General features: G+C 45.6%; 3 protein-coding genes across 3 annotated transcripts in view; all 3 read right to left on the bottom strand.

Moving 5' to 3' along the window:
* Positions 1-26,245, bottom strand: part of LOC117190221 (rap1 GTPase-GDP dissociation stimulator 1-like) — a 29,111-nt gene extending 2,866 nt beyond the window's left edge. The window contains exon 1 of the mRNA XM_033395269.1: positions 25,952-26,245. Within this exon, the coding sequence (XP_033251160.1) occupies positions 25,952-25,958 (7 nt within the window). The 5' untranslated portion in view covers positions 25,959-26,245. The remainder of the gene's footprint in view (positions 1-25,951) is intronic.
* LOC117190223 lies at positions 5,826-11,876 on the bottom strand. The gene is made up of 2 exons (XM_033395272.1): positions 11,536-11,876; positions 5,826-6,525 (listed from the first exon to the last, which is right to left on the bottom strand). Exons 1-2 carry the CDS (start codon positions 11,596-11,598, stop codon positions 5,827-5,829), a joined length of 762 nt encoding a protein of 253 aa, XP_033251163.1. The 5' UTR covers positions 11,599-11,876; the 3' UTR covers position 5,826.
* On the bottom strand, positions 17,171-18,762 carry LOC117190222 (chaperone protein dnaJ 49-like). The gene is made up of 3 exons (XM_033395270.1): positions 17,820-18,762; positions 17,580-17,747; positions 17,171-17,506 (listed from the first exon to the last, which is right to left on the bottom strand). The coding sequence occupies exons 1-2, from the start codon at positions 18,516-18,518 to the stop codon at positions 17,646-17,648; spliced, it is 801 nt and encodes a 266-aa protein (XP_033251161.1). The 5' UTR covers positions 18,519-18,762; the 3' UTR covers positions 17,171-17,506; positions 17,580-17,645.
* Positions 26,246-26,676: the final 431 nt, after the last annotated feature.

A 26,676-nucleotide genomic window follows, 5' to 3' on the forward strand; every position in this document is an offset into this window, starting at 1 on the left:
CGAGGGACGTTCTACAGGTTAACGAGTATCCTATAATCTATATGAAGACTGGTTAAACTCTCTTATTCTGTCCCTTTTTTGCACAGCAAAATTGATTGCCAATTTCGATTATCATCTGTGCCCGAAGCCAGGACAGGCAAAGGACAGTGTTTTCAAATGGAAATGACGTGCATGAATATGTATATGTAGAATACGTGGGACATCTCCAGCCTGAACCAAAGCATATTCCTGTGTGGGTTTGGAGTATAAATAAAATGCTGGGACATTAGAATCTAGTTAGGACAGAGCTGTGCGCTCAGGAAAACTTCTCGAGCGTGGGCCGCATTAAAGGACTATTTCCCTGCCCATAGCCACCAGATGCTGTGGGGTTATGAAGCGGGGGAGACCACACGGGTTCAAGGAATGGATGTGGAATGGATCTATAAACAGAGGAAATGAACACCCTTTAAAGACTTTAAAGACTTTGGGTTTGTGGAAGAGTAAAGGGAATTTGCTGAGAATGCTTTATAGTTATGATATTTCGATTACCATTAAAGAGTTTATTATTCCCTTAGGAAGATTCCAAAGGTTTTCCACTTGTATTAAACTTGAATTGGTTTTTAAAGCTACCGTTTAACACCGTTTTACTTCAAATAATGATCTTATTCTTTTCTAGTACATTAGAGAGAGAACGATTGAGAGCACAGAGAGAGGAAGAGAGAGAGAGAGAGAGAGAGAGAGAGACAGCAGAATGCCTTGCCGGCAGATCATGCACACATACATGCACACCTCGATGTACAGTGGTTCTCGTTCTAGCATCTGGAACATAATGATCCCTGATCAGAGCTATTGCGTCCCATCAGCAAATTCCTGGGAGAAATTCCCTTCCTGGGAACCCACAAATTCGGAGAAAAATACTCTGCAAATATTGCGTAAAATGTGGCTTAAGTTTAAATTTGATTTTCCCTTTTTGAACAGGTGACTGAGCCCCAAACAGGCGCCTCTGGGGGTGGGGGTGGGGTCTTTTATGGCCAGCATTATCACAATATTATTTCAGTCATTCCCTTTTTTTGAAGCACATTCGGACCGGGGAATGAATGGTAGGAGAAACGATGCGAAGCGAAGGACAAGGGCCCCGACCGACCCCCGCCGTCAGTCGACAACTGGCGCCACCAACTGGTGGCAGCAACATTGAGTGGAGTGGGGGCAGGCAGGGTAGGGGCAATTCAACAAACTTTGTGGAGCATAAATAATGAATAGGTTAAACAAAGGGCAAAGGAGAACCCTACCGATGGGTGCCGCCGCTGCCACCCCTCCTCTTCGCAGCATCATTCGAACAAGGGAACGGCGGAGAGAACTAACTGCCAGACATGTTGCACTTAGAAAGGTAACTCTATCCACAACCTCTGAACACGAGTATACAGTATGCAGTATACATATGTACAAATACAAATACAAATGCATATGCAGATTCACATTCAATGCAATCCCCTCAATAGGCAAATTGTGGCACTTGTTTGTGCCCTCTCCTCTCCTCTTGTTCTGTCCTCTCTGCAACGCACTGAATGCAATTGGAAGGACAGGTGGCAACCCCCGATTGACGCGGCAGACAGGTGCAGGTGGCGCAGGTCGTGCAGCGCTACTTCCGACAGACAGAGACGGTGACAGAGGCAAAGAGTCTGCCTGCCACAGCCTTTTTTCGCTGTTGTTGTTTTTGTTTTGCGTGCCTCAAAATTTTTGCTTTGGTAACTGGTACTCATTGGTATTCAGAGTGTGCCACATGCCGCTCCATCCCTCCATCCCTCCGTCCCTCCATTACAGCCATCCATCCATTCTGTCTGTCCGTCCGTCCGTCTGTCCGTCTGTCCGTCCCCTTCAGCGCCTAGTGCTCAAAGACTATAAGAGCTAGAGCAACGATGTTTTGGATCCAGACTTCTGTGATATGTCACTGCTACAAAAATATTTCAAAACTTCGCCCCGCCCACTTCCGCCCCCACAAAGGACGAAAATCTGTGGCATCCACAATTTTAAAGATATGAGAAAACCAAAAACGTAGAATTGTAGAGAATGACCATATCTTTAAGACTGCGGAATCTGAATTGGATCGTATTATTATTATATCCAGCATCAAGAAAACAGCTAGAGCAACCAAATTTGGTATCCACACTCCTAATATATCGAACCGAGACGAGTTTGTTTCAAAATTTCGCCACACCCCCTTCCGCCCCCGCAAAGGACGAAAATCTGGGGATATTCAAAAATCTCAGAGACTATTAAGGCTAGAGTAACCAAATTTGGTATCCGCACTCCTGTTAGATCTTACTATAAAACGTGTATCTCAAAATTTCGCCCCACCCCCTTCCGCCCCCACAAAAGACGAAAATCTGTTGCATCCACAATATTGCACATTCGAGAAAACTAAAAACGCAGAATCATAGATAATGACCATATCTATCAGATTGCTGAATCTGGATCAGATCAGATCATTTTTATAGCCAATAGGAACAAATGAATTTGCAGTGGCTACGCAGCGCCCGACGTCACGCTCAGACTGATTTTCTGTCTCTCTCGCACTGCTGCTGTTGTTGCATGTTTGATTCGTGTGCAATTTCTGCTCCTTTTGTTTTGGGAAGGAAGTGCGCGGGGCCATGAAATTGAAACCATGGAAGTTTTTGGTGCAGAAATGTTTGCTATTGAATGGATTTCGGGTGAAGCTGGCAATCAATATTTGTCACTGGGTGTTCAGTTCTACTCAGGAACTTCAGAAGAATATCCCAGGCGTATATTTGGTAGCCTTTTGATGGAAAAGTATCCCAGAAAATTATATTTATTTATGTGAGAATTGGATATCCTCAATCTTCATTAACGAACGTTTATAAAGATTCATTACAGATCGGGAAATGTAGAAACGTCGTCTTAAGGGGAGTCCCGTTCTAAGGTCTAAAAATTGGGGCACCACACGTGCTACCTTCTACATCCTTCGCGGTGAAACATTATAATCGGTTGATTTCTCGATGTTTTAGAGCCATATTTAAATATTTTTAAATTAACTAATTTAATAAACACCTTTTTTTTTAGCTACAAGCAAACCATACCAAAAAGTGCTTCCGTAATATTGTATTTTTTGTATTTAAAACAAATTCCTGTTTGTGCCTTAGAACGGGAACCTCCCCCTAATAGAGCTATATTATATACATATACACCTAATTCTGTTTTTACACGGTCTTTTTTTACACAGTTTTGAAATAACACGGTTTGAAATTCAACGAGGTGGAACGTTGTGAGTTGCTGCGAACACCGCAACTCTACAGTTATACCCGATACTAAGTCAGAATGGCTCTCTCCGGCAGACGCCGCTAATATTGAACGACACGACAAAGAGTGCGTGCGAGAGAGACAGATAATCAGTCTGAGCGTGACGTCGGGGGCTGCGTAGCCACTGCAAATTGATTTGTTCCTTTTGACTACAAAAATGATCCGATCTGATCCAGATTCAGCAATCTGATAGATATGGTCATTATCTATGATTCTGCGTTTTTATACCCGATACTCAAAATGAGTATTGGGGTATATTAGATTTGTGGTAAAAGTGGATGTGTGTAACGTCCAGAAGGAATCGTTTCCGACCCCATAAAGTATATATATTCTTGATCAGCATCAATAGCCGAGTCGATTGGGCCCTGTCTGTCTGTCTCTCTGTCTGTCTATCCGTCTGTCCGTCTGTCCGTCTGTCCGTCCGTCCGTCTGTCCGTCCCCTTCAGCGCCTAGTGCTCAAAGACTATAAGAGCTAGAGCAACGATGTTTTGGATCCAGACTTCTGTGATATGTCACTGCTAGATATTAGAAAACCAAAAACGTAGAATTGTAGAGAATGACTATATCTTTAAGACTGCGGAATCTGAATTGGATCGTATTATTATTATAGCCAGCATCAAGAAAACAATTTCATTCTTTCTCGCTCTGTCTCTCTCTAACACACAGGTTTCATGGTCGGTTTTGCCAATTGCAAAATATGAGTTCAAGGATCTCAGAACCCATAAGAGCTAGAGCAACCAAATTTGGTATCCAAACTCCTGTGATATCGGACCTTGACCGTTTTGTGTCAAAATTTCGCCACACCCCCTTCCGCCCCGGAAAGGACGAAAATCTGGGGCATCCACAAATTTTAGACACTATTAACGCTAGAGTAACCAAATTTAGTATCCGCACTCCTGTTAGATCTCACTATAAAACGTATATCTCAAAATTTCGTCCCACCCCTTCCGCCCACACAAAGGATGAAAATCTGTTGCATCCACAATATTGCAGATTCGAGAAAACTAAAAACGCAGAATCATAGATAACGACCATATCTATCTGATTGCTGAATCTGGATCAGATCGGATCATTTTTGTAGCCATAAGCAAGAAATCAATTTGCAGTGGCTACGCAGCGCCCGACGTCACGCTCAGACTGATTTTCTGTCTCTCTCGCACGCACTCTTTGTCGTGTCGTTCAATATTAGCGGCGTCTGCCGGAGGAGAGCCATACTGACTAAGTATCGGGTATAACTGTAGAGTTGCGGTGTCCGCAGCAACTCACAACGTTCCCCCTCGTTAGTTTTCTCGAATGTGCAATATTGTGGATGCAACAGATTTTTGTCTTTTGTGGGGGCGGAAGGGGGTGGGGCGAAATTCTGAGATATACGTTTTATAGTGAGATCTAACAGAAGTGCGGATACCAAATTTGGTTACTCTAGCCTTAATAGTCTCTGAGATTTGTGGATGCCCCAGATTTTCGTCCTTTGCGGGGGCGGAAGGGGGTGTGGCGAAATTTGGACACGAAACGGTCAAGGTCCGATATCACAGGAGTGTGGATACCAAATTTGGTTGCTCTGGCTCTTATAGGTTCTGAGATCCTTGAACTCATATTTTGCAATTGGCAAAACCGACTATGAAACCTGTGTGTTAGAGAGAGACAGAGCGAGAAAGAATGAAATTGTTTTCTTGATTCTGGCTATAATAATTATACGATCTGGTTGAGATTTTACACTCTAGAACATATAGTCATCCTCTACGATTCTGCGTTTTTGGTTTTATCGTATCTTTAAAAATGTAGATGCCACAGATTTTCGTCCTTTGTGGGTGCGGAAGTGGGCGGGGCGAAGTTTTTAAATATTTTTGTAGCAGTGACATATCACAGAAGTCTGGATCCAAAACATCGTTGCTCTAGCTCTTATAGTCTTTGAGCACTAGGGGACGGACAGACGGACGGACGGACAGACGGACAGACGGACAGACAGACAGGGCTCAATCGACTCGGCTATTGATGCTGATCAAGAATATATATACTTTATGGGGTCGGAAACGATTCCTTCTGGACGTTACACACATCCACTTTTACCACAAATCTAATATACCCCAATACTCATTTTGAGTATCGGGTATAAAAATGTTTAATTTTTTACACGGGTTTATTCCATTTAATACGGTTTAAAATAACAACACGTTTTTTCTGCGTATTCGATCAATGTCTTTTTTTACACGGTTTTTTCAGGAACAAATCTATCGTGTAAAAACGGAATAATTATTTAGATACATGTGAAAAATTAGAAGAGTTTTTCTAATCAATTACCGAAAACTTTGGGTGGCTGTAATTTAAATTATTTATTTGGCGGGGCGAAAATCTTGATACGCTCGATCTAATTCATGGTTGGCGAACAACTATATTTTCTTCACAATTCAAATCTCTTACTCTAGCTAACCTACGGTGGCAAAGCGGGGCGAATTCGCCAAGAGCGAGAGAGCGAGCTTTTATTGCGCTCCCGCTTTGCCCTAGCCTAACTTACACTAGACTTCATAATTCAGATCAATAACTAATAATTGTGGCCATGGATGGAAGGTCACGCAACACCGGCCCCGTTGAACGCCTGCATCGGCTTCCACACATTGGGAGCGGCGCTAATTTGTGTATGGGCCGCCGAAAAAGCGCTCCAGTGCTAGTCCTTATTTCGACGACCCTGACCATGCCGTCCTCTCCTGCGTGCGTGGCGATGACCCTCCCCACGAGCCACTCCTGAGGCGGCAGATTGTCCTCGGCCACGATGACGAGGTCTCCTTCCTCGAGGTTCGGTTGCTGCTGGTGCCATTTGCCCCGAATTTGCAGCCCCAGGACATATTCGCGGGACCATCGGGCAGGTGCCCGGGTGTTAGGGCCTCGCCGTCGCTTGGATCTTGGCTGATGGCTCCCAGCGGCCTCGAGTTCATTATGGCCTCGATGCCGACGAGGACTGTGGCGAGCTCTTCGGCGGTTAGGAGCGCGTTGCCTACCGCCCGTAGGAGTAGGCTCTTGGCAGTTTTTACACCTGCCTCCCATAGCCCTCCCATGTGAGGAGCTCGCGGCGGTATGAACGCAAATTCGCATCCGTTCTTTGACGCGAAGTCGCGAATTGCGTCTCCTTGCTCCTTGATCCTGATCCGCAGAGCGCTGAGATGGCGGCTCGCTCCGACGAAGTTCGTCCCGTTGTCGCAATGAACGACTTGGGGATGTCCTCGGCGCCCGACGAACCTTTGAAAAGCCAACAAAAAACAATCAGTGGTCGAGTGGAGAGCACGGAGTCGATCTGCGGGTAAATTCCCCATGAGTTGCGTCAGCAATCGAGGCTTGCATTTAACACAGCGCATACACGATCGAACTGTCTGACGGCAGACCTCCTGAGCGTTCACTATCCACACGCTCTGTCGAAGGATGCTCACAATTGCTCGTGGGCCGACATGAAAATTCGAATGGTGCAGATGACGAATATAGCTTCGCACGAATTGCGAGCGCTTAGTCAAAAGCAGAGGAAACTTGGCATCGTATGATATAGGAGCTTTGGCTAGTCGCCCCCCCCACTCGCAACAACGAAAAGTTGCACCAAGTCCCTGTGTCTTCATGGATGAATGGGTTCAACCGCTGAAGACTAGGACCAATTGTAGATCCTTTCCTAACCTTTTCAATTTCTCCTTGATACTCGTGATGCTGGATGATTTCGACAATTTTATAAAAAGCTTCATTGTATTCGGTCGGTGAGATAGTTTTTTCGAAATTTAGGCTTGGGTCTTTACATTTTCTTATAAAGCGGAACACATACACGAACACTCTAAGCAGTTCGAGGTGTGACGAGAATCCCTCGATGACATCTAACAGCTCCGAACTTCGCACAGCCGCGGTCAACCCGACCGCAGTCTTCCTCTTTTCCAGCTGAAGATCATCGGAGTGTTCGAAATGAGCGTTCTTGGGCCAGTTTTCTTCTTCCTCTTTCAGAAATGATGGTCCTTCGAACCAAATTGACTGAACGATTTCGTCGACGTCACAACCTCTTGAGACAATATCTGCTGGGTTCTGTTTCGTGGGTACATGCCGCCACGTAGCATCATCTGACCACTCTTGAATCTCAGCCACTCTATTTGAAACGAAAGTCGACAACGACGATGGATGAGACCGGATCCAATGGAGAGTTACCTCTGAATCCGACCAATAAAGGACTCGTTCAATGGGCACGTTTAATAGCGGCTTGATTCTGTGACAGAGATCGGCGAGAAGGTGAGCGGCACATAACTCAAGCCTTGGGAGCGTTTTGGTCTTGAGCGGCGCTACTTTGGATTTCGAAGTCAACAATGATATTTTTAAACCTTCTGCAGTTCTGCTACGTATATAGACGCACGCTCCATACGCTCTCATGGAGGCGTCAGCAAAGGCATGTATTTGAACCGGTGACATCGGATCGGAATACACAAACCGAGATATGGATATGTCTTCCAATTGAGATAGTGTATTTTTCAACTTATTCCACGCTGTTTCCAAATGCAGCGGGATCGACTCATCCCAATCTAGTTTGTTAAGCCAAAGCTCCTGCAATAGGATCTTGCCTTTTATAACGATAGGACTTAATAAACCAAGGGGGTCAAACAACTTTGATGTCACCGATAGTATGTTCCGTTTTGTCGCTCGGAGACCCATAACTGAATTGTCAATTTTGAACTTAAAGGCATCGTCAGTAGGTAACCATGAGATTCCTAACGCCTTTGTCGACTCTGAATCCGAGATTGTTATGGGTTTGGCTGTGCTCTCAGATGCGGTGATCTCGGGTGAGTTTGAAAACCACTTAGTCAACTCAAACCCTGCGGTCTGAAGAACCTGAGACACTTCGGACGTAATTGCCCTTAGCTCCTGGTGCTCCGCATTCAGCACCAGTCAACAAGTCATCGACGTAAAAGTCGGACCCAAAAACGTTAGCAGCTCTAGGGAATGAGAGCTTCGCAGATTCACTCAACCTTTTCAAACACCGGATAGCTAAGAATGGGGCTGGTCCAGTCCCATAGGTTACAGTGTTGAGCTTGTATAATCTCAAGGATTCAGAAGGGTCTCTTCTCCACACTATGAGCTGAAACTGCCGATCAGTCAGGGCAAACCTATGCAGACGGAAACGGAGCAGTGTCGAGTATAATTCCTCTTGAATGGTAGGTCCCACCATCAGAATGTCATTTAAGGCCACCTGTGAGGACGTCTTGGACGAAGCATCGAACACGACTCGGAGCTTGGTAGACGTACTTTGGGGCCTCAGAACACACTGATGAGGGATTACGTAGTGTGGAGTAGAAGAAATCGTATTGTCAGTAGGAGACATATGACCTAAGGAAAGGTACTCTTCCATGAATTCCAAGTACATTTTCTTCAACTCAGGGTCACGATGCAATCGTCTTTCAAGCGACAAAAACCGCCGTTTCGCAACCTCAAAAGAGTTGCCTAAACAATTTGGATCTGATTTAAACGGGAGCCTTACTTCGAACCGACCTGATGATAGTACCTGAGTCGTCTTACGATAGTGTTCTTCACATAGCTTGTGCTCAGGTGTGGCAATTTTCTTGGTAGATGGCATTTCTTCCAGTGACCAAAACTTTTTCAAGGTCCTATCGATGGATGCTAGCAACTCTTCACTGCAACTCAAACTGTTTGTAATTTGAGGAGCAGAACTCCTGGAAACATATTTTCCCGACACAACCCAACCAAGAAGGGTTTTCTGAAGAGTTGGAAAGTCAGGACCTTGTTTAATTTGACCAACAGCTAATAATTCAAAGAACGATTCTGCTCCAATTAACATATCTATTCTTTGTGGCTTGTAGAAATAAGGGTCTGCCAGTGGTAGTTTCTCTGTGATTCGCCAGTCAGTCACATTCACTGACTGGTCAGGGTGATAACCTGAAATTGATTTCAGGATCCAAAAATCAAAGGAGAACTCACTACCATTTATTCGCGACTTCACCACTGTGTGTATTTTATCCTTTACTTGAGAATTAGATTCACTAATTCCAAGCAAGCTAATACAGGACTCCTCTCTACGGATCTGTAAGGGATTAGCGAGGTCCTCGGTAATAAAATTTGTTTGTGATCCAGAGTCGAGCAGAGCTCTGGTCAGAATGTGTTCACCGCTCTTAGTTCGGACGCTTACGATCGACGTAGCCAGAATTACCCTGTCCAACGCTGTCGCATGCAAAACATGTGACGTGGAAGGTTGATTCTGATTTGATGGAGGAGAAGGACTCTCTTGGGGTGGTGGCAACGCGAGACTATTAGCCGACACTGTGTATCGATGCAATAATGTATGATGTGAGCGGCTGCACACTCGACATTTATTGGCATGCATTTTACAACAGCGTGGCCTTTTCGCAGACAATTAATGCATAGGGATGCCGACTTAGCAAACTCAAACCTTTGCATCACCGAGAGACGCGAAAATGAAGGGCAATTTGACACTACATGGTCTCCTGAATTGCAGTAGCTACAAGTTTGCTGAGTTCTACTGTTGGTGGAAGTGGAAGAACAAGCAAATGAACTGCGATTATGTTGCTTGCTTGGCATGATTTTGTCTTGCCTTGGCTTGGTCGATTCTTCAGCAGACAGATGCTGGTATCGACGATTCAAGACTTTCTCAAAGTCGGACCAAAGCGGCAACTTCTCATAAGTAATCTGTTCATCCCACTTTTGTTTCGTCACTGGGTCGACTCTGTTTAAAACGAGATGAATGAGCATTGCATTCGAAATTTTTGTATCATCTCCGATCGACAGTAATGATCCGTAAATCGACGAAACAGTATCGATTAGAGTTCTTAGAGATGATGCAGATTGATGCGACATTATCGGCAGATTGAACAATGTGGAAATATTATTCGTGAAAATCAAATAATCGTTGTCATATACTCGTTTTAGGCCAGCCATGGCCTTTTCATAATTTGCCTCGGTGACTTGGAACGCCTTTATTGTTCCTAATGCTTCATCAGAGAGGCACGAAATCAAATGGTTAAATTTTTCGATCACCGGTATGCTGTTGTCGCTATGGACTAGTCTCTCAAAAAGGCTAATGAAATTTTTGAATTCCGAGTGTTTACCACTAAATTTGGGTAATGGCAATTTCGGAAGTCTAGCATGAGTTGGGGCTGAAGAAGACACTGGCTTCGTCTCGCTTGCTGCATCAAAGGCGGCGATAAGCGACATTATCTTTCCTTTGGTGACAATTATCAGCTCTTCCAACTCGGCTGCATATGCATCATCACCTGTTATGTCCTCGATTTGCTCCTGCAAATGGTTAGCCTTTTCAATTGAAGCATTCAAACAATCTAATCTACATTGTTATTCCGGTAATTGCAAAGGAATCGATCCTTGATCTAATCGATCCTCTAAGCGGCGAATGCTTTTTACTCGACTTTTGAGCTTAATCTTTAAGTCTTCAAGAGTGGATTTACTTTTTTCTGCCATAATGTTTGTGTATGAAGATTTTACACAACAAACCACTATTATTTCTATTTATTTATTTATTATTATTATTATTTTTTTTTTTTTTTTTATGTTTGAACGAGAACGATAATCGAAAACGAATTTGAATTGAATGTCGAGGCACGAGGTATCAAGGGAAAGAGTCGTTGCAAGTGACGGCCGAAATCAATATACCCGTTAGATACAGGGTAGCGCGTCACTTGGCAAGTAACAGCCGAAACCAATATACCCGTTAGATACAGGGTAGCGCGTCACTTGGCGCACCGTTAAGCTCAAGAGCGGCAACGAAAATTCTCCCAACAAATACAACGCAAGCAGCAGTGGAGAAGCGAAAGCGAAAACGAAATAATGCACCGGTGCTGCTGCTTGTATGGATGTGTGGGTATTTTCTATACGCCGTGGCTTGGGTGAACGAACGAACAAACTTTGTGAGGTTCTAACGACAAGAAAGGTAGAACAAAATAAAGGGGGGGAGGGCGACAGTGATTGCAGTAAACGAAAGATGTATGTATGTACATATAACTGTTGCGTCCAAATAGCGGTTCACATAAGTCTGTATGTGTCGATAAGTATGTATTTATGTGTTTTTAGTTATATTTATGCAATTACTAATAAAATGCATGCAATCAAGCTCTACTATATGTATGTACATATATCATACGTCTGTGCCTAGAATTGAAGGCGTTGTGCAATGTTTTCAGCACAAGACACCTCAAAGAGAGATCTGAATGTCTTTTGCTCAGCCTTCAATTTCTGCACAAATACCTCTGATTCCTCTTTTGGATCTTTGAATCCAACTGCTACTTTCCTGTCTTTATCGCAGGGCATCCCTCGGCGGTAGCAGAATTTGCACAAAAATTATTGTTGGCGCGACCGACGCGACGATATTTTACAAATTGATTGCCGATTGCACACACACACGACGCGGGCAACGAATATGTTTGCATATGTATACTGCAATTTCTTGTGTCACTGTCACTTATTGTTGTTGCCTATAATTCACTTTACAGTCCACCCGGGGTCGCCATGAAAAATTAGAAGAGTTTCTCTAATCAATTACCGAAAACTTTGGGTGGCTGTAATTTAAATTATTTATTTGGCGGGGCGAAAAACTTGATACGCTCGATCTAATTCAAGGCGAACAACTATATTTTCTTCACAATTCAAATCTCTTACTCTAGCTAACCTACGGTGGCAAAGCGGGGCGAATTCGCCAAGAGCGAGAGAGCGAGCTTTTATTGCGCTCCCGCTTTGCCCTAGCCTAACTTACACTAGACTTCATAATTCAGATCAATAACTAATAATTGTGGCCATGGATGGAAGGTCACGCAACACCGGCCCCGTTGAACGCCTGCATCGGCTTCCACACATTGGGAGCGGCGCTAATTTGTGTATGGGCCGCCGAAAAAGCGCTCCAGTGCTAGTCCTTATTTCGACGACCCTGACCATGCCGTCCTCTCCTGCGTGCGTGGCGATGACCCTCCCCACGAGCCACTCCTGAGGCGGCAGATTGTCCTCGTACTCGTATGTCTGTCAATACATGCGTGCATTGCTAGAGATGGTCATTCTTCAACACCCTTCCTCAATGCGTGCATGCTTACAAATTCTATTTAACTCAATTTAAACTTAACAATTTTGTAAATTCGACATGCTTTCTCTTAGGGAGGTTCTTGGTCAAGATATCTGCAATCATATCTGTTGTACTAGCATACTTTAACTTAACTTGACCTTCTTCTACAATCTGTCGTACAAAGTGATATCTAATATCAATATGCTTGGTCCTTGAGTGATGCACTGGGTTCCTAGCCAGCTCTTGTGCGCTCAGATTATCGCCATATAAGGTAGTTGAGGTAGCTTCATCTCCACAGCCAATTTCAATGATTAAGCGACGTAAGAATATGGACTCCTTACACGCAGCCGACAGTGCCATGTTTCTGCCTCCGTGCTGCTAAGTGCCACGCTGCTTTGTTTCTCAGATCGCCAAGAAATTGGGCCACCTGCCAAAAAATAAACATAGCCCGTATACGACTTCCGGTTAGTTCGATCGCCGCCCCAATCCGCATCCACATATCCAGTAAGTGGCTGGTGACACCCTTTGTAGTGTAGTTTGAAGTTCATCGTCGCTGCCAAGTACCTCAGAACGTGCTTCACACCAGCCAGATGCTCTGCGTGCGGATCTTTGTTCCTCTGGGCCAGCTTTGCAACTCAATGCAAAATGTCCGGTCTGGTTGTGAGTGCCAGCCACATCAGCTCACCAATCATGGATTGATACATGACAGGATCAACCTTTTGACACTGCTCATTAGTACAATCCACCTGAAACCCCGCATCCAACGGAGTAGCCACTGGTCTACATTTGTCCATGTCGTGAGCTTGCAATAGTTCCTTGATGTATTGCGAGTGGCCTATGGTGATAGGCCCAAGCTCACCTTCACGGTGCACCTCCATGTTTAAAAACAGCTCTGGAACACCTTTGTCGATACATTCGAACGCATTTGAAATAGCCGATTTGATACCGAGCATGTCCTCTTTGGACTGGCATGCTATAAGTAAATCGTCAACATATACCAAGATTAACGATAAGTTACCTTTCCCTCTCTGCTGGTAGAGGCAATCAACGCTACTGATCAACGCCTCCTCGTAGGATACTGGAATCTTTACGTCGCTGGCAACCATAGCACCAAGAATGTTGTACTCCTTTCTCGGACGGCCAGGTTTGCCGGTCCGAATCAGCCTTGGTCTGCCAGGTCCAACGCGAGGAGCTGACTCATCTGACTCAACCTTTTCTGTTGCGCTCTCGTACCCATCAGTACCGCTGCTACTGGGATTCTCCCCGTCAACGCTTGCACCATGGCTGCTGTCTCCACCGCTGCTGTCTCCACCGCTGCTGTCAATGTCATCAAAATCGCCGCCTGACTGCATGCTAACTTCTGCCTTCGGAAGTTCGAATGTGACTGTATCCTTGTCGTCTTGGATCTAGTCAAAGAGAACATCTCGTCTCTCAATCACCTGATGAGACACAGGGTCATACAGTCGATAGCCTTTAGCCGCTACTGAATATCCAACCATGCGATATTCTTTGCCTTTTGGTTGAAGTTTACTCTTCCTTGGACCCTTGTCCAAAGCTACTGCAACGGAGCCAAAAACCTGTAGATGACCAACAAAAGGTTTCTTACCAGTCCACGCTTCCATAGGCGTCATACTGGTCAGCGCCTTGGTCGGTGATCGATTCCGTACATACACAGCTGCGTTGACTGCCTCAGCCCACAAGGATTCGCCTAATCCTGACTGGACCAGCATACATCTTGACATTTCCACCAGAGTGCGGTTTGCCCTCTCAGCAACGCCGTTTTGCTGTGGAGTGTACGCCACTGTCAGCTGCCTCTCAATCCCATTAGTTTTCAGAAATTCATCAAACGATTTGTTGACAAATTCACCGCCATTGTCGCTCCGGATACATTTGAGACTTTTTCCCGTTTGCCGTTCAACCAGGGTTTTGAACTCGACGAACTTCTGGAAGACTTCATCCTTTGTCCGCAGGAAATACACAAATATACGCCTTGATTTGTCATCGATGAAGGTTAGAAAATACTTTGATCCAGCAAGCGACTGTGTGCCAAAGGGCCCGCACACATCTGCATGAACTAGTTCCAATATATCTTAAGCTCTACTGGTGGTTGCAACAGGAAATGGTTGCGCATGAATCTTGCTGACCATACATGTTTTGCAATTCATATTCGCCGGGAAAACCATATTTTCAATGCCGCGCACCATCCTTTGCTGATCAAATCTTTCATACTGCTGATGTTCAAGTGGCCGTACCGTTTATGCCACAGGGCACCATCAGCCTTAACCGCCGCAAAACAGTTGTTTTGTTTTCCTCGAAACATATACAAGTTTCCAGCTCTGTTCGCCTTTACAATGCATTCGCCATTTTGGATAACTCGTGCATATTCTTGTCCAAAAGTGACGAAACATTTATTCTGTACAGCGCTGCTCACCGAGAAATAATTTCCATTTATTTCGGGCACATAGAGAACATTCTTTAACAGCAGCGTGCATATCTCTGTCTTCAGCTCTACTTCCCCTTTTCCTTCAGCTTTTAGGAAACCGGAGGCAGCCAGACCAATCATTTCTGTGTGTTTCTCGAACTTTGTGAATAACTGTTTCTCACAACACATGTGGCTTGTGGCACCACTATCCAAACACCCATACTCTTTTTATACCCGATACTCAAAATGAGTATTGGGGTATATTAGATTTGTGGTAAAAGTGGATGTGTGTAACGTCCAGAAGGAATCGTTTCCGACCCCATAAAGTATATATATTCTTGATCAGCATCAATAGCCGAGTCGATTGAGCCCTGTCTGTCTGTCCGTCTGTCCGTCCGTCCGTCCGTCCGTCCGTCCGTCCGTATGTCTGTCAATACATGCGTGCATTGCTAGAGATGGTCATTCTTCAACATGCTGTTGTCGCTATGGACTAGTCTCTCAAAAAGGCGAATGAAATTTTTAAATTCCGAGTGTTTACCACTAAATTTGGGTAATGCCAATTTCGGAAGTCTAGCATGAGTTGGGGCTGAAGAAGACACTGGCTTCGTCTCGCTTGCTGCATCAAAGGCGGCGATAAGCGACATTATCTATCCTTTGGTGACAATTATCAGCTCTTCCAACTCGGCTGCATATGCATCATCACCTGTTATGTCCTCGATTTGCTCCTGCAAATGGTTAGCCTTTTCATTTGAAGCATTCAAACAATCTAATCTACATTGTAATTCCGGTAATTGCAAAGGAATCGACCCTTGATCTAATCGATCCTCTAAGCGGCGAATGCTTTTTACTCGACTTTTGAGCTTAATCTTTAAGTCTTCAAGTCTTTGAATTGAATGTCGTAGCACGAGGGATCAAGGGAAAGAGTCGTTGCAAGTGACGGCCGAAAACAATATACCCGTTATATACAGGGTAGCGCGTCACTTGGCAAGTAACAGCCGAAAACAATATACCCGTTAGATACAGGGTAGCGCGTCACTTGGCGCACCGTTAAGCTCAAGAGCGGCAACGAAAATTCTCCCAACAAATACAACGCAAGCAGCAGTGGAGAAGCGAAAGCGAAAACGAAATAATGCACCGGTGCTGCTGCTTGTATGGATGTGTGGGTATTTTCTATACGCCGTGGCTTGGGTGAACGAACGAACAAACTTTGTGAGGTTCTAACGACAAGAAAGGTAGAACAACATAAAAAGGGTGGAGGGGGGGGGGGGGGGGGGGGGGGCAGTGATTGCAGTAAACGAAAGATGTATGTATGTACATATAACTGTTGCGTCCAAATAGCGGTTCACATATGTATGTGTCGATAAGTATGTATTTATGTGTTTTTAGTTATATTTATGCAATTACTACTAAAATGCATGCAATCAAGCTCTACTATATGTATATCATACGTCTGTGCCTAGAATTGAAGGCGATGTGCAATGTTTTCAGCACAAGACACCTCAAAGAGAGATCTGAATGTCTTTTGCTCAGCCTTCAATTTTCTGCACAAATACCTCTGATTCCTATTTTGGATCTTTGAATCCAACTGCTACTTTCCTGTCTTTATCGCAGGGCATCCCTCGGCGGTAGCAGAATTTGCACAAAAATTATTGTTGGCGCGACCGACGCGATGATATTTTACAAATTGATTGCCGATTGCACACACACACGACGCGGGCAACGAATATGTTGGCATATGTATACTGCAATTTCTTGTGTCACTGTCACTTATTGTTGTTGCCTATAATTCACTTTACAGTCCACCCGGGGGCGCCATGAAAAATTAGAAGAGTTTTTCTAATCAATTACCGAAAACTTTGGGTGGCTGTAATTTAAATTATTTATTTGGCGGGGCGAAAAACTTGATACGCTCGATCTAATTCAAGGTTGGCGAACAACTATATTTTCTTCACAATTCAAATCTCTTACTCTAGCTAACCTACGGTGGCAAAGCGGGGCGAATTCGCCAAGAGCGAGAGAGCGAGTTTTTATTGCGCTCCCGCTTTGCCCTAGCCTAACTTACACTAGACTTCATAATTCAGATCAATAACTAATAATTGTGGTCATGGATGGAAGGTCACGCAACAACATGATATATTTTTTGTGCTAATTGAAATGTATTTACTTGAGAAATATACCTAGAAAATTAATAGGATATATACGAATTTACGATCTTTCGACCATAAACGAACGAAAATAAGAAATTTCTGAAGATTTCCATTGGAAAACTGTTTCTTCCCCACTTCTTCTTTCACGGTACTTATCTGTTTTGTTTCTTAATTCTTAGTGATGGTACTATCGGCAACTATCGCCAGCTAGGGGTGGGCTGAAAGTCCCGCACTAAAAAGGGAGTCACAGTCACAGTAGAAAAAGCAGAGTGATTTGGTTTGGTTACTTAATTTATTCACAAATTTAAGCTTTGAACAGATATCCACGATATAGTACAATTTGGACAAGGGCAGGGGCAGGGGCGACTTTGAGTGCTCTGATGGGGAGAATGTGGAGCAGGAGGAGGAGTAGTTGAGTCTTGGGGCAAGACTAGACCTCTGTGGGCTCCTGCTTCTTTGGATTACTTGACAGAAACGGCCTAGGGCTGGACTTCCCGATCTCGAAGAGCGCCTTGCAGGCTGCTAACGGAAGGTCCTCCGCATGGTGGCGCATATTTTCCAGATCGCCCTGCCTCGCCCGCAGGCGCAGAGTGTCGGCTACGAACGAATGGAAGGAACATGACAACACATGACAACACATGAACTCTCCTGGGCGGATCGAACAACTCACGCAGTCTGGTCTCCTGCTGGCAGAAAAACCTTCAGGTCTTGGATGTACACGCTCTCGATCTCCTGTTCAAGCTCCTGGCGCTGCTCCTCCGTATACTTGGCGGCGGTCTTCGGGCTCATGTAGTAGACTATATTCCTGGAATGGCTGAAGCGGACCAAGCTGTGGGTGCTGCGGAGTGGATTGGAGAGGAGAAGTGTATCCTCGCCGCAAGTCTGGACTGTTCCCTGAACGACTACTCACCTTGAAGCTGTAGTCGGGCACGGTGCTTAGTAAATGCATGGTGAGGAACATGAAGAGCAGCGCACACACCACTCCGATGGCCAGATGTTCGGTCTGGAACAGCGCCTGACTCTGGGGTACGCGCTGATTGGCCGCCATATAGGGGCGTCGCGGCATACCCCCATCGTAGTCCTCCTCTTCCTCCTCCTGCTCCACATTCTCCCCATCAGAGTACTCGGAGTCGCCCATGCCCATGTCCAAAGTGTACTTCATCCGCCTGTCGTGGTCCGTTAGGCAGTCGGCGGCCTCGCTGATGCGGCGGAAGCCAGGAGCCCGGTTCTTGACGGGATGGAGGCACAGGGCCAGCCTCTTGTAGGAGCGCTTCACCTCCGAGAAGGGGTCGTTCTGCGAGAGGCCCAGCACCTTGTAGTGGTTGCGGCATCGCAGTACCTTCTGAACAACGTCCAGCATCTCGGAGGTGAAGGCGTGCGGCAGTGCGTCCGACTGTAAGGTGGGGCCAAAAATCTGATCGCCGCCGACATTCGAGTCGCCGCACAATCGAATCACTATGGTCTTAATCTCCAAGAGGGCCTCGATCTGTCTGCGATCTGTGGTCATTAACAGGGCCTCGCGGATCCGTTCCAAGGCGTGGTCGTATTTGCCCAGGCACAGGTCGCTGACCAGCCGATCGTGGAGTTGGCATCTCGTTTGACCAGGCATCACGGTGGCTTCCTCCTCTTCCTGCTCTGTCCAGGTGGCTTCCTCCTCTACCTGCGCTGTCCTGGTGGCTTCTCCATAGTCTCTCCGTCCTGCCCAGCAGCGTGCAAAGGCAAAAAGTGTGTGTTTGTTTTGTTTTTTGTTTGACGAACTTTTGATTTTGAGAAAGCTGTGTGAGTGTCAAGACAGCAAAGGGGATCTGGAATATCTTTTCAAATTTTGACGGTTTTTTGCAATTTGAAGATGTAAAACCCATTTTCGGTTAAGCAATTTGAATTAAGCATTTAATTGAACAAAAACCTTATGTGAGCGAAAGGACGATATGTATTTGTTTGGCTTTTTGAACATCGTTGTGGAGATAATGTTTTTTATCCCCAATCGGCCGACTAATTATTTCGAATTAAATAAAACTCGGCGCAGAAATAAAATTACGATATGTTCTTTAATGCGTGACATCCAAATTGCAAGTGTGGCTTGCCTGCCCTTTACATTGCCGCTCCGATCGCTAAGCGCAGCTTCGCTCGGCCGACGTCGGTAGGCAGACGCAAAGCGGAGATAGCGAAGAGCGAGCTGGCAGAGAGCGTTTAGCAGGGCAAGCAAGCGCAAAGCTTTAACAAACAAGCGAGTGACATATGTAGACATAAGTAACAAACAAAATAAGCGGCTGAGGGCCAAGAATTAGGTGCTATTTGGCAAGCAGCTAATCGGCTGGGTTCTGCGCCCAACATTCCCCCCCCGTTGGAAGGCAAAGGCTTTCAACAGATCCATCCTGAAGGGGCAGAACCGCTATTTTTCCAACGGCCCTCTTGAAAAGGCCTTTTTGAGTGCGGATGACGGCTACTCTGATGGTTCCATCTTTTCCTGGGATGACGCTCTCAATGCGGCCAAGCGGCCACCTTAATGGTGGCAGCGTTTCCTCCTTGATCATGACGAGCGCTCCTAGCTTGATGTTTGGAGACGATGACCGCCACTTGCTCCGCTCCTGAAGAATCGAAAGATTCGCCGTGCTCCATTTTCTCCAAAACGCCTGCTTCATTTGACACAGCCGCTGCCATCGACTAAGTAGGTTGACCCGGAGATGCGCCACATCTGGCTCGTCGAATGCAGCTTTCGGGGCTCCATTGAGAAAGTGGTTTGGCGTGAGCACATCTAGATCATCGGGACTTTCTGTAATTGCATAAAGCGGACGGGAATTTAACAAAGCAGAGATTTCACAAGCCAAGGTCTGAATTTCATCAAGAGTAAAAATGTAGGTCCCGACGATGCGATGAAAATGATATTTAGCTGCTTTAACAGCCGCCTCCCACAAACCCCCAAAATGAGGTGAGCGAGGGGGATGAATTTCCAGTCGATTCCACTAGAAACGCAGAGATGTGACACAGCCGACGTATGAGGATCGCTGAGGAACATTTGCCGAAGCTCCAAAAGCTCATTTTTTGCTCCTACAAAATTTGTAGCGTTGTCTGACCAGATGATTCGAGGTTTGGGACGTAGACTTATAAAACGCCTTAATGCTGCCAGAAAGGATTCTGTAGATAGATCCCGAACGACTTCCAAATGAGTTGCTTTGGTGCTAAAGCATACGAAGACAGCGATGTAACATTTGATAGGAGGCCTGCTTCTGACTTCCGACTTGTGATAAAAGGGTCCGCAAAAATCAACGCCCGTTGTGTGGAATGCTGGATTAGTCCTTACGCGATCCGCAGGCAAGTTTCCCATGATATGTTCCCTCAGCACTGGCTTCAAACGAAAGCATCTAACACATTTGCGAATGATTCCCGCAACATATTTGCGTCCGCCAATAGGCCAGAATTTTTGCCGAAGCAGTCCGAGCAATCCTTGAGCTCCTGCGTGGAGAAACCTTTCGTGAAAGAAGATAATAATAGAGACAGTGACAGGATGTCCCTTAGGAAGCAGGATCGGGTGCTTCGCGTCGTAGTCCAATTCGGCATTTTGGAGGCGGCCTCCAACACGCAGCAATCCAAAGCTATCCAGAAATGGATTCAGTGAGGCCATCGTGCTTTTTGGGGGTAGGGCCTGTTTGCTGGCGAGGGCCCTTATCTCTTCCGAAAATTGTTGCTGCTGTATTGCCCTTATGAGCAAATGCGTACCATTTTTGATGTCGATTACGGTAAGTTGACCCTTCGACCGCGCTATGCCTTTGTCCTTGAGAATGTAGAATCGATATATGTAAGCAAAGACGCGCTGCATGGATCCGAATGAGTTTTGAAATTTGCAATCGTACGATACATCCCTTTCGTTTGAAACAACCAATGCTGCATGACGACGTTCTGGTACATCGGTCGGCAATTGCAAGCCTGCAGGCCACTCTGAGCTCTCAAGACGCAAGAATGGTGGTCCAGAGATCCAAAGGCTGCTATCCATTAGTTCAGCGGGCGTGGCTCCACGTGATATGATGTCGGCAGGATTCAACTTTGTGGGCACGTGATGCCAAGTCATTCCAGCGGTGAGCTCCTGAATCCGCTGAACTCGATTAGAAACAAATATATTAAAATTCAATGGTGATTCTCGAATCCAGGCAAGGGCTATGGACGAATCCGACCAGCAATGTATTTGGCATGGAGCTGATAATCCCTTAACTATGGTGGACACTAGTTCGGCTAATACGAGGGCAGCGGACAGCTCAAGCTTGGGGATAGTCATACTTTTCAAGGGCGCGACTCTGGATTTAGAGCATAAGAGATGACTTTGCACAATGCCAAGAGCTTCCGAACGCATGTATACACAGGCGCCATATGCTGCTTGGCTCGCATCACAAAACGCGTGCATTTCTAATCTGGCTTGCTGCCGAAGCACGTAACGTGGAAACTTAAAGTTTTTAACCATCGACAACTGCGAAGTCAGCTCAATCCAAGTCGTATGTAGATCCTGGGGCAGGCTTTCGTCCCAATTCAATTTTAGGCTTTCGTTCCATAGCGACTGCATAAATATTTTAGCTTTTGTGATGATGGGAGAGATGAGCCCTAGAGGATCGTAGAACCTAGCTAGTGTAGACAGGACCGAACGCTTCGATATTGGGCCTGCAGCGGTTCCGACGTGAGCGAAGCTAAACAGAAGATTGTCCGTGGTGGGATCCCAAACTAGACCAAGCGCCTTGGTTACTTCAGTCCCGTCATGAAAGGTAAGGAACTTTTCGCGATCCGCTTCCGATACGCCTTCCAAAGCAGCGGGTTCATTGGAACACCATTTACGTATGGGAAAACATCCTTTCGAAAGTAGCTCCTTTACCTGCTGACGAATTTTGATGACAGAATCAATGCTGTCCCCTCCAGATATGAGATCATCGACATAGAAATCTCTTCGAACAACATCAGCGCCAAGCGGAAAACGCAACTCTTCATCATTTGCCAATTGATGCATAGCACGAATTGCTAAGAAAGCGGCAGGTTTGGTTCCGTAAGTAACAGTCTCCAACTTGAACACCTGAATCTCCTCCTTCGGGTCATTGCGCCATAGGATGCACTGCACGTGCGTATCGGGATGGGAAACGCGTACACAGCGGTACATTTTGCAGATATCGCCACACAAGGCGACTTTAAAAAAGCGGAAACGAAGCAGAGTTATCAGAATTTTAGGTTGGATGGTGGGTCCAGCCATAAGCGCATCATTCAGTGATACTCCAGACGCTGTTTTTGCAGATCCATCGAACACTACGCGTAATTTGGTGGTTGTACTATCCTGCTTGTGGACGCAATGGTGAGGCAAGAAGTACTGCGGGAGGTCTGACTGCCGCGAAGCTGGCGACATGTGTCCTAAATCACGATACTCCTGAAGAAACTCCATATATTTTGCCTTAAGCTGTGCATTTTTTGCTAGCTTCCTCTCCAAATTGAGAAATCTACGTAGCGCCTGCTGATACGATTCTCCTAATTCCTCTAGACTGAATTTGGTTGGCAAACGCACGGAGTAAGCTCCGGACTCTAGGCGAATGCAGTTTGTGACGAAATGCTGTTCGCAATGAACATCTTCCTCCGAAATTGATGAGGGCGAATAATCTCCATCGACTTCCCAAAACCGCCTTGCAATATCGCACAAATTAGTCTCGCAAGCGGAGATGACAGGGGGATCTTCAACGGCTGCTAGCGCCGCACGGGCTTTCTCAGAGTTTTTAATACTTCCTGACACTATCCAGCCAAGTTTCGTCTTCTGCAATGTTGGCAATTGGTCTGACAGTCGAATCTGTCCAACGCACATTAATTCGAAAAACAAACCAGCACCTATCAACAGATCGACACGCTGGGGCTTGGCGAAATTAGGATCAGCTAGTTTTAGGTTATTTGGCATTGGCCAATCCTTTGCGTCTAGGCCGAAGTTAGGCTGCATTCCTGTGATTGAGGCAGTGATAATTGCAGAGAGGAAACCGCGATAGCTTTCGTCTTGAGATTGCAGGACGATGTCCAAAGCCTTGCTGGATGGTAGAATTGACTCTCCAATACCGGCGATTTTAACGTGAGACGGGTGAGGATCTAACTGCAGCTGATTGGCGAGTCTCGATGTTATAAAGTTAACCTGAGAAGCGGAATCTAAAATGGCACGACATGGAATAAGCGATCCAAAACGGCCCCTGACATATACGATTGCAGTAGCTAGCAGCACGTTTTGGCTAGGCAGAGATTTTTGACTCGAGGGGGGAGGGCTAATATATTTGCTTGCTACTAGGGCACTTGCAGGATCACGTCGGGGTCACCAAATTTTATGTGGAGATAATGTTTTTTATCCCCAATCGGCCGACTAATTATTTCGAATTAAATAAAACTCGGCGCAGAAATAAAATTACGATATGTTCTTTAATGCGTGACATCCAAATTGCAAGTGTGGCTTGCCTGCCCTTTACATTGCCGCTCCGATCGCTAAGCGCAGCTTCGCTCGGCCGACGTCGGTAGGCAGACGCAAAGCGGAGATAGCGAAGAGCGAGCTGGCAGAGAGCGTTTAGCAGGGCAAGCAAGCGCAAAGCTTTAACAAACAAGCGAGTGACATATGTAGACATAAGTAACAAACAAAATAAGCGGCTGAGGGCCAAGAATTAGGTGCTATTTGGCAAGCAGCTAATCGGCTGGGTTCTGCTCCGAACAATCGTTTTGGCACTAATTTATGGTTATGTCTGGCAGTCGAGATTGGACTGAAGACTGTGGGAAAACGATCACAACGAATAGCCATGAATGAGTCATAGCAGTTAGCTTGAAAAGTTTCATAGCAATCAGTATTGGCCATTCAGACTGAATAGTATTTTCATAGCATCCAGCTTTCATAGGGGCAGAGAATCCAGATTGAACAGTTTCATACCGACAAGCTTTAATAGTTTCATAGCAGACACCATGTGAAATGTCTCATAGCAATCAGCTTTTGAATCGTTTAATAGCAGACAGATATGATGACATTTTCTTGAAACAGCAGTTTAGTTTGAAGTTATTCAAGCACTCCACCTGCTTTGATCTCTTGTAATGTTTATAAGGCATACACTTCCCTTCCCCTCCCTGGCAAAGTATTTACAGTGTGTACACACTCCCTTTAATTGGAATACAGATGAATGCGTACGTACGTACGAGTATGCACACACTGGCCTCAAAGGGCAGGGCTCAAACGTTGACAAAGTTCATCTTCAGTTTATGGACCACTTGAAATAACTCTGTGTTGGCAATCGAAGGGTGGGGGACGGGAATTGACAGCACTTCAGACCCCAAGAAGTATGCTTCAAAAGCTTCGAAAGGGACAACCTACTGTGTGCCAAAAGGGAGGACAGGACACAGGACAGGACTCACTCGCAAGTTAATTGAAATTAATTTCTATGCCAATTTGAATGGGGGTTCGAACTCAATTAAAACAGAACGACAGTCCATCCCCCATTTCTGCCCCTCCCATTCATTTATTCATTCATTCTCAAGGCCATTAGACGGGGTCGAAATCTTATTAGCAGTAAAAAGAATCAAGTGAGGGCGAACAAGAAAAAGGAAATCACAAGTCAAACAGCCAGATGAGGCGCAACGCCAGAGGAATACGCAAAAACGGCAGCCGCCACATGCCGGGGGCCTGGGACGGGTTTCCCCGCAATAAATTCGTTGCCGGGCAAACTAAAATACTCGTAACAGCCAGCTAATCCGGGAAAGCTGCGTGAAACGAATGCACAACAACGAAAAAAGCAGCCCAAAATAATAATAATAACCATAAAGAAGAGGCAGCAGCACTGGGGTGCTCTGATATCGGTCTTATCAGCGCTTTGGGGTTGGTTGCTGGGGTGCTGGATTGCTGGGTTGATGCCACAAACCAAGCGACAGTCAAATTGTGTCGAAGCAAACTCCAAGCGAACGCGTCGACAAAATGCAGACACAAAGGACCAATTAAATTCTAAAGCGAGTGAGCCAAGGCGGGCCGGAGATGGACCCCCCATCCGTGGGTCTTGGAACTGGCAGTGGATCTCGCAACGTTGCGAGACAACGTAGACTGCTGCTCTGCCAAGGCACGTTTAAGTGCTGTGGGATGTTGCTGTGTTCTTTCGCCACAGAAAGGGTATATTAACAGAGCTGTCGGTGGATGCGGGGCATACTGGAACCGACAACTGTTGGCGTGTATAAAGCTATTATATTTTAGACAGACATTCCAGGGTATCGCAAGCTATTGGACGTTTCATTTCATTTATCCATTGTTATTTGTTATGCCACCCCTGGGGGTGGCTTCAATGGGGAAGGCGAGTGTTGAAACATGCCGGTAAACCTTGCACCTCACAGGAGGCATATTCATTTATTAATGCGTCGTCACTGCTGCTGCTCCCAGCGGTGGTTCAGTGGCGGGGCAATTCCCGCCAGAATTGCAGAATTGCGAGCGCTTGTGCCATTAGAGGATAAAGGAAAGAAATCTGATTGGATTGAACCCACCGGTAGCCGGTGCACTTAGCACCCGGTCAACTCGGGAGAGCAGGGGAGATCATCTAATCTGGAGCCCCCACTGTGCAAAGAAGCCGAGAAGAAAAACGCGTAAATATTGATTTTTCTCACATAACTCTGGCATCTGAGGGCAAAGACTGGGACTAGCAAAGAGCACACACACACATCTCATCCAGCTCGCCCGCCCACCAACTCCTCCCACTGGCTGCCACACCGCCGAAACGGCACGGCACCTGGTCTCGATTGGGTGTCTTCGCAGCTCATAAATGTATAAATATGTTTGGTGTGGGCACGGGCAGTGCATGTTGCACACACACACAGAGAGAGAGAGAGTTGGGTTTTACTTATACAATGACACGCATGAGTTGCATTTGTTTATATTGGGGGGCTGCGCCGCAAGCAACAAACAAAAAGTAAAGAACGGAATCTGTGTGTTGTGATCCCGCATTAAAAGAGCAGCATACAGCACACAGCATACATAAAAATGAAGAAACTCATTTCCTTCTCACTTATTCCTTATTCATTATTGTTACTCACTCGCCATGTTTGCCGCCGCTGACCGCTTTTGTTGATTATTCCGTCGCGCTTCTTCTCCCTGAACTGCCTGCCGCAGATGGTTTAGTGGATAGGCACGTTTTATCACTTTTTTGTGGCTTGTGGGCTTAACAATGCTATATAGCTAATCTTATTGTTAACACATCGAAAAAACTGAACACATTTCACTGATTTTGCTGCTGCTGGATTTATTCCGATTCCAAAACACGTACACCCGCACCCGCACTAACAACAAAAACTGCGACTAGGGATGTTAAATATATATCGAATACTTTTATATATATATTTTTATTTATATATTTTTGTATATTTGTGATTTTTCTTTTTTTTATTTATTTTTTTAAAAAACTCGACACTATTTCGTTCTTTTATGTTCGCGGCGAAAAAATTTGTGAGCACATTTATCGATCAAATATACCGATAAAATACACGCAAAAATAAACCAAAATATACCGTCTCATTTGAAAAATATACCGTAGATATACTGACGAAATCAAGCTCTATTATACATTTCCTCGTTTTTGATATTCCGCTGAATATTACTAGCTGGATTAAGCCACTAACCATACAGTATATAGATGTGCCAGTTCATACAACGAAAGCGTCACACACTGGCTAGCGCGTTCAGTACCCCAGAGTGACGTCATCATGAGAGAGAGAGAGCGCAGAGAGAACATCTTTGCATGTGTTAGTACACACGCAATATG

The sequence above is a fragment of the Drosophila miranda genome, assembly GCF_003369915.1.
Source record: "Drosophila miranda strain MSH22 chromosome Y unlocalized genomic scaffold, D.miranda_PacBio2.1 Contig_Y1_pilon, whole genome shotgun sequence".
NCBI lineage: Eukaryota > Metazoa > Arthropoda > Insecta > Diptera > Drosophilidae > Drosophila > Drosophila miranda.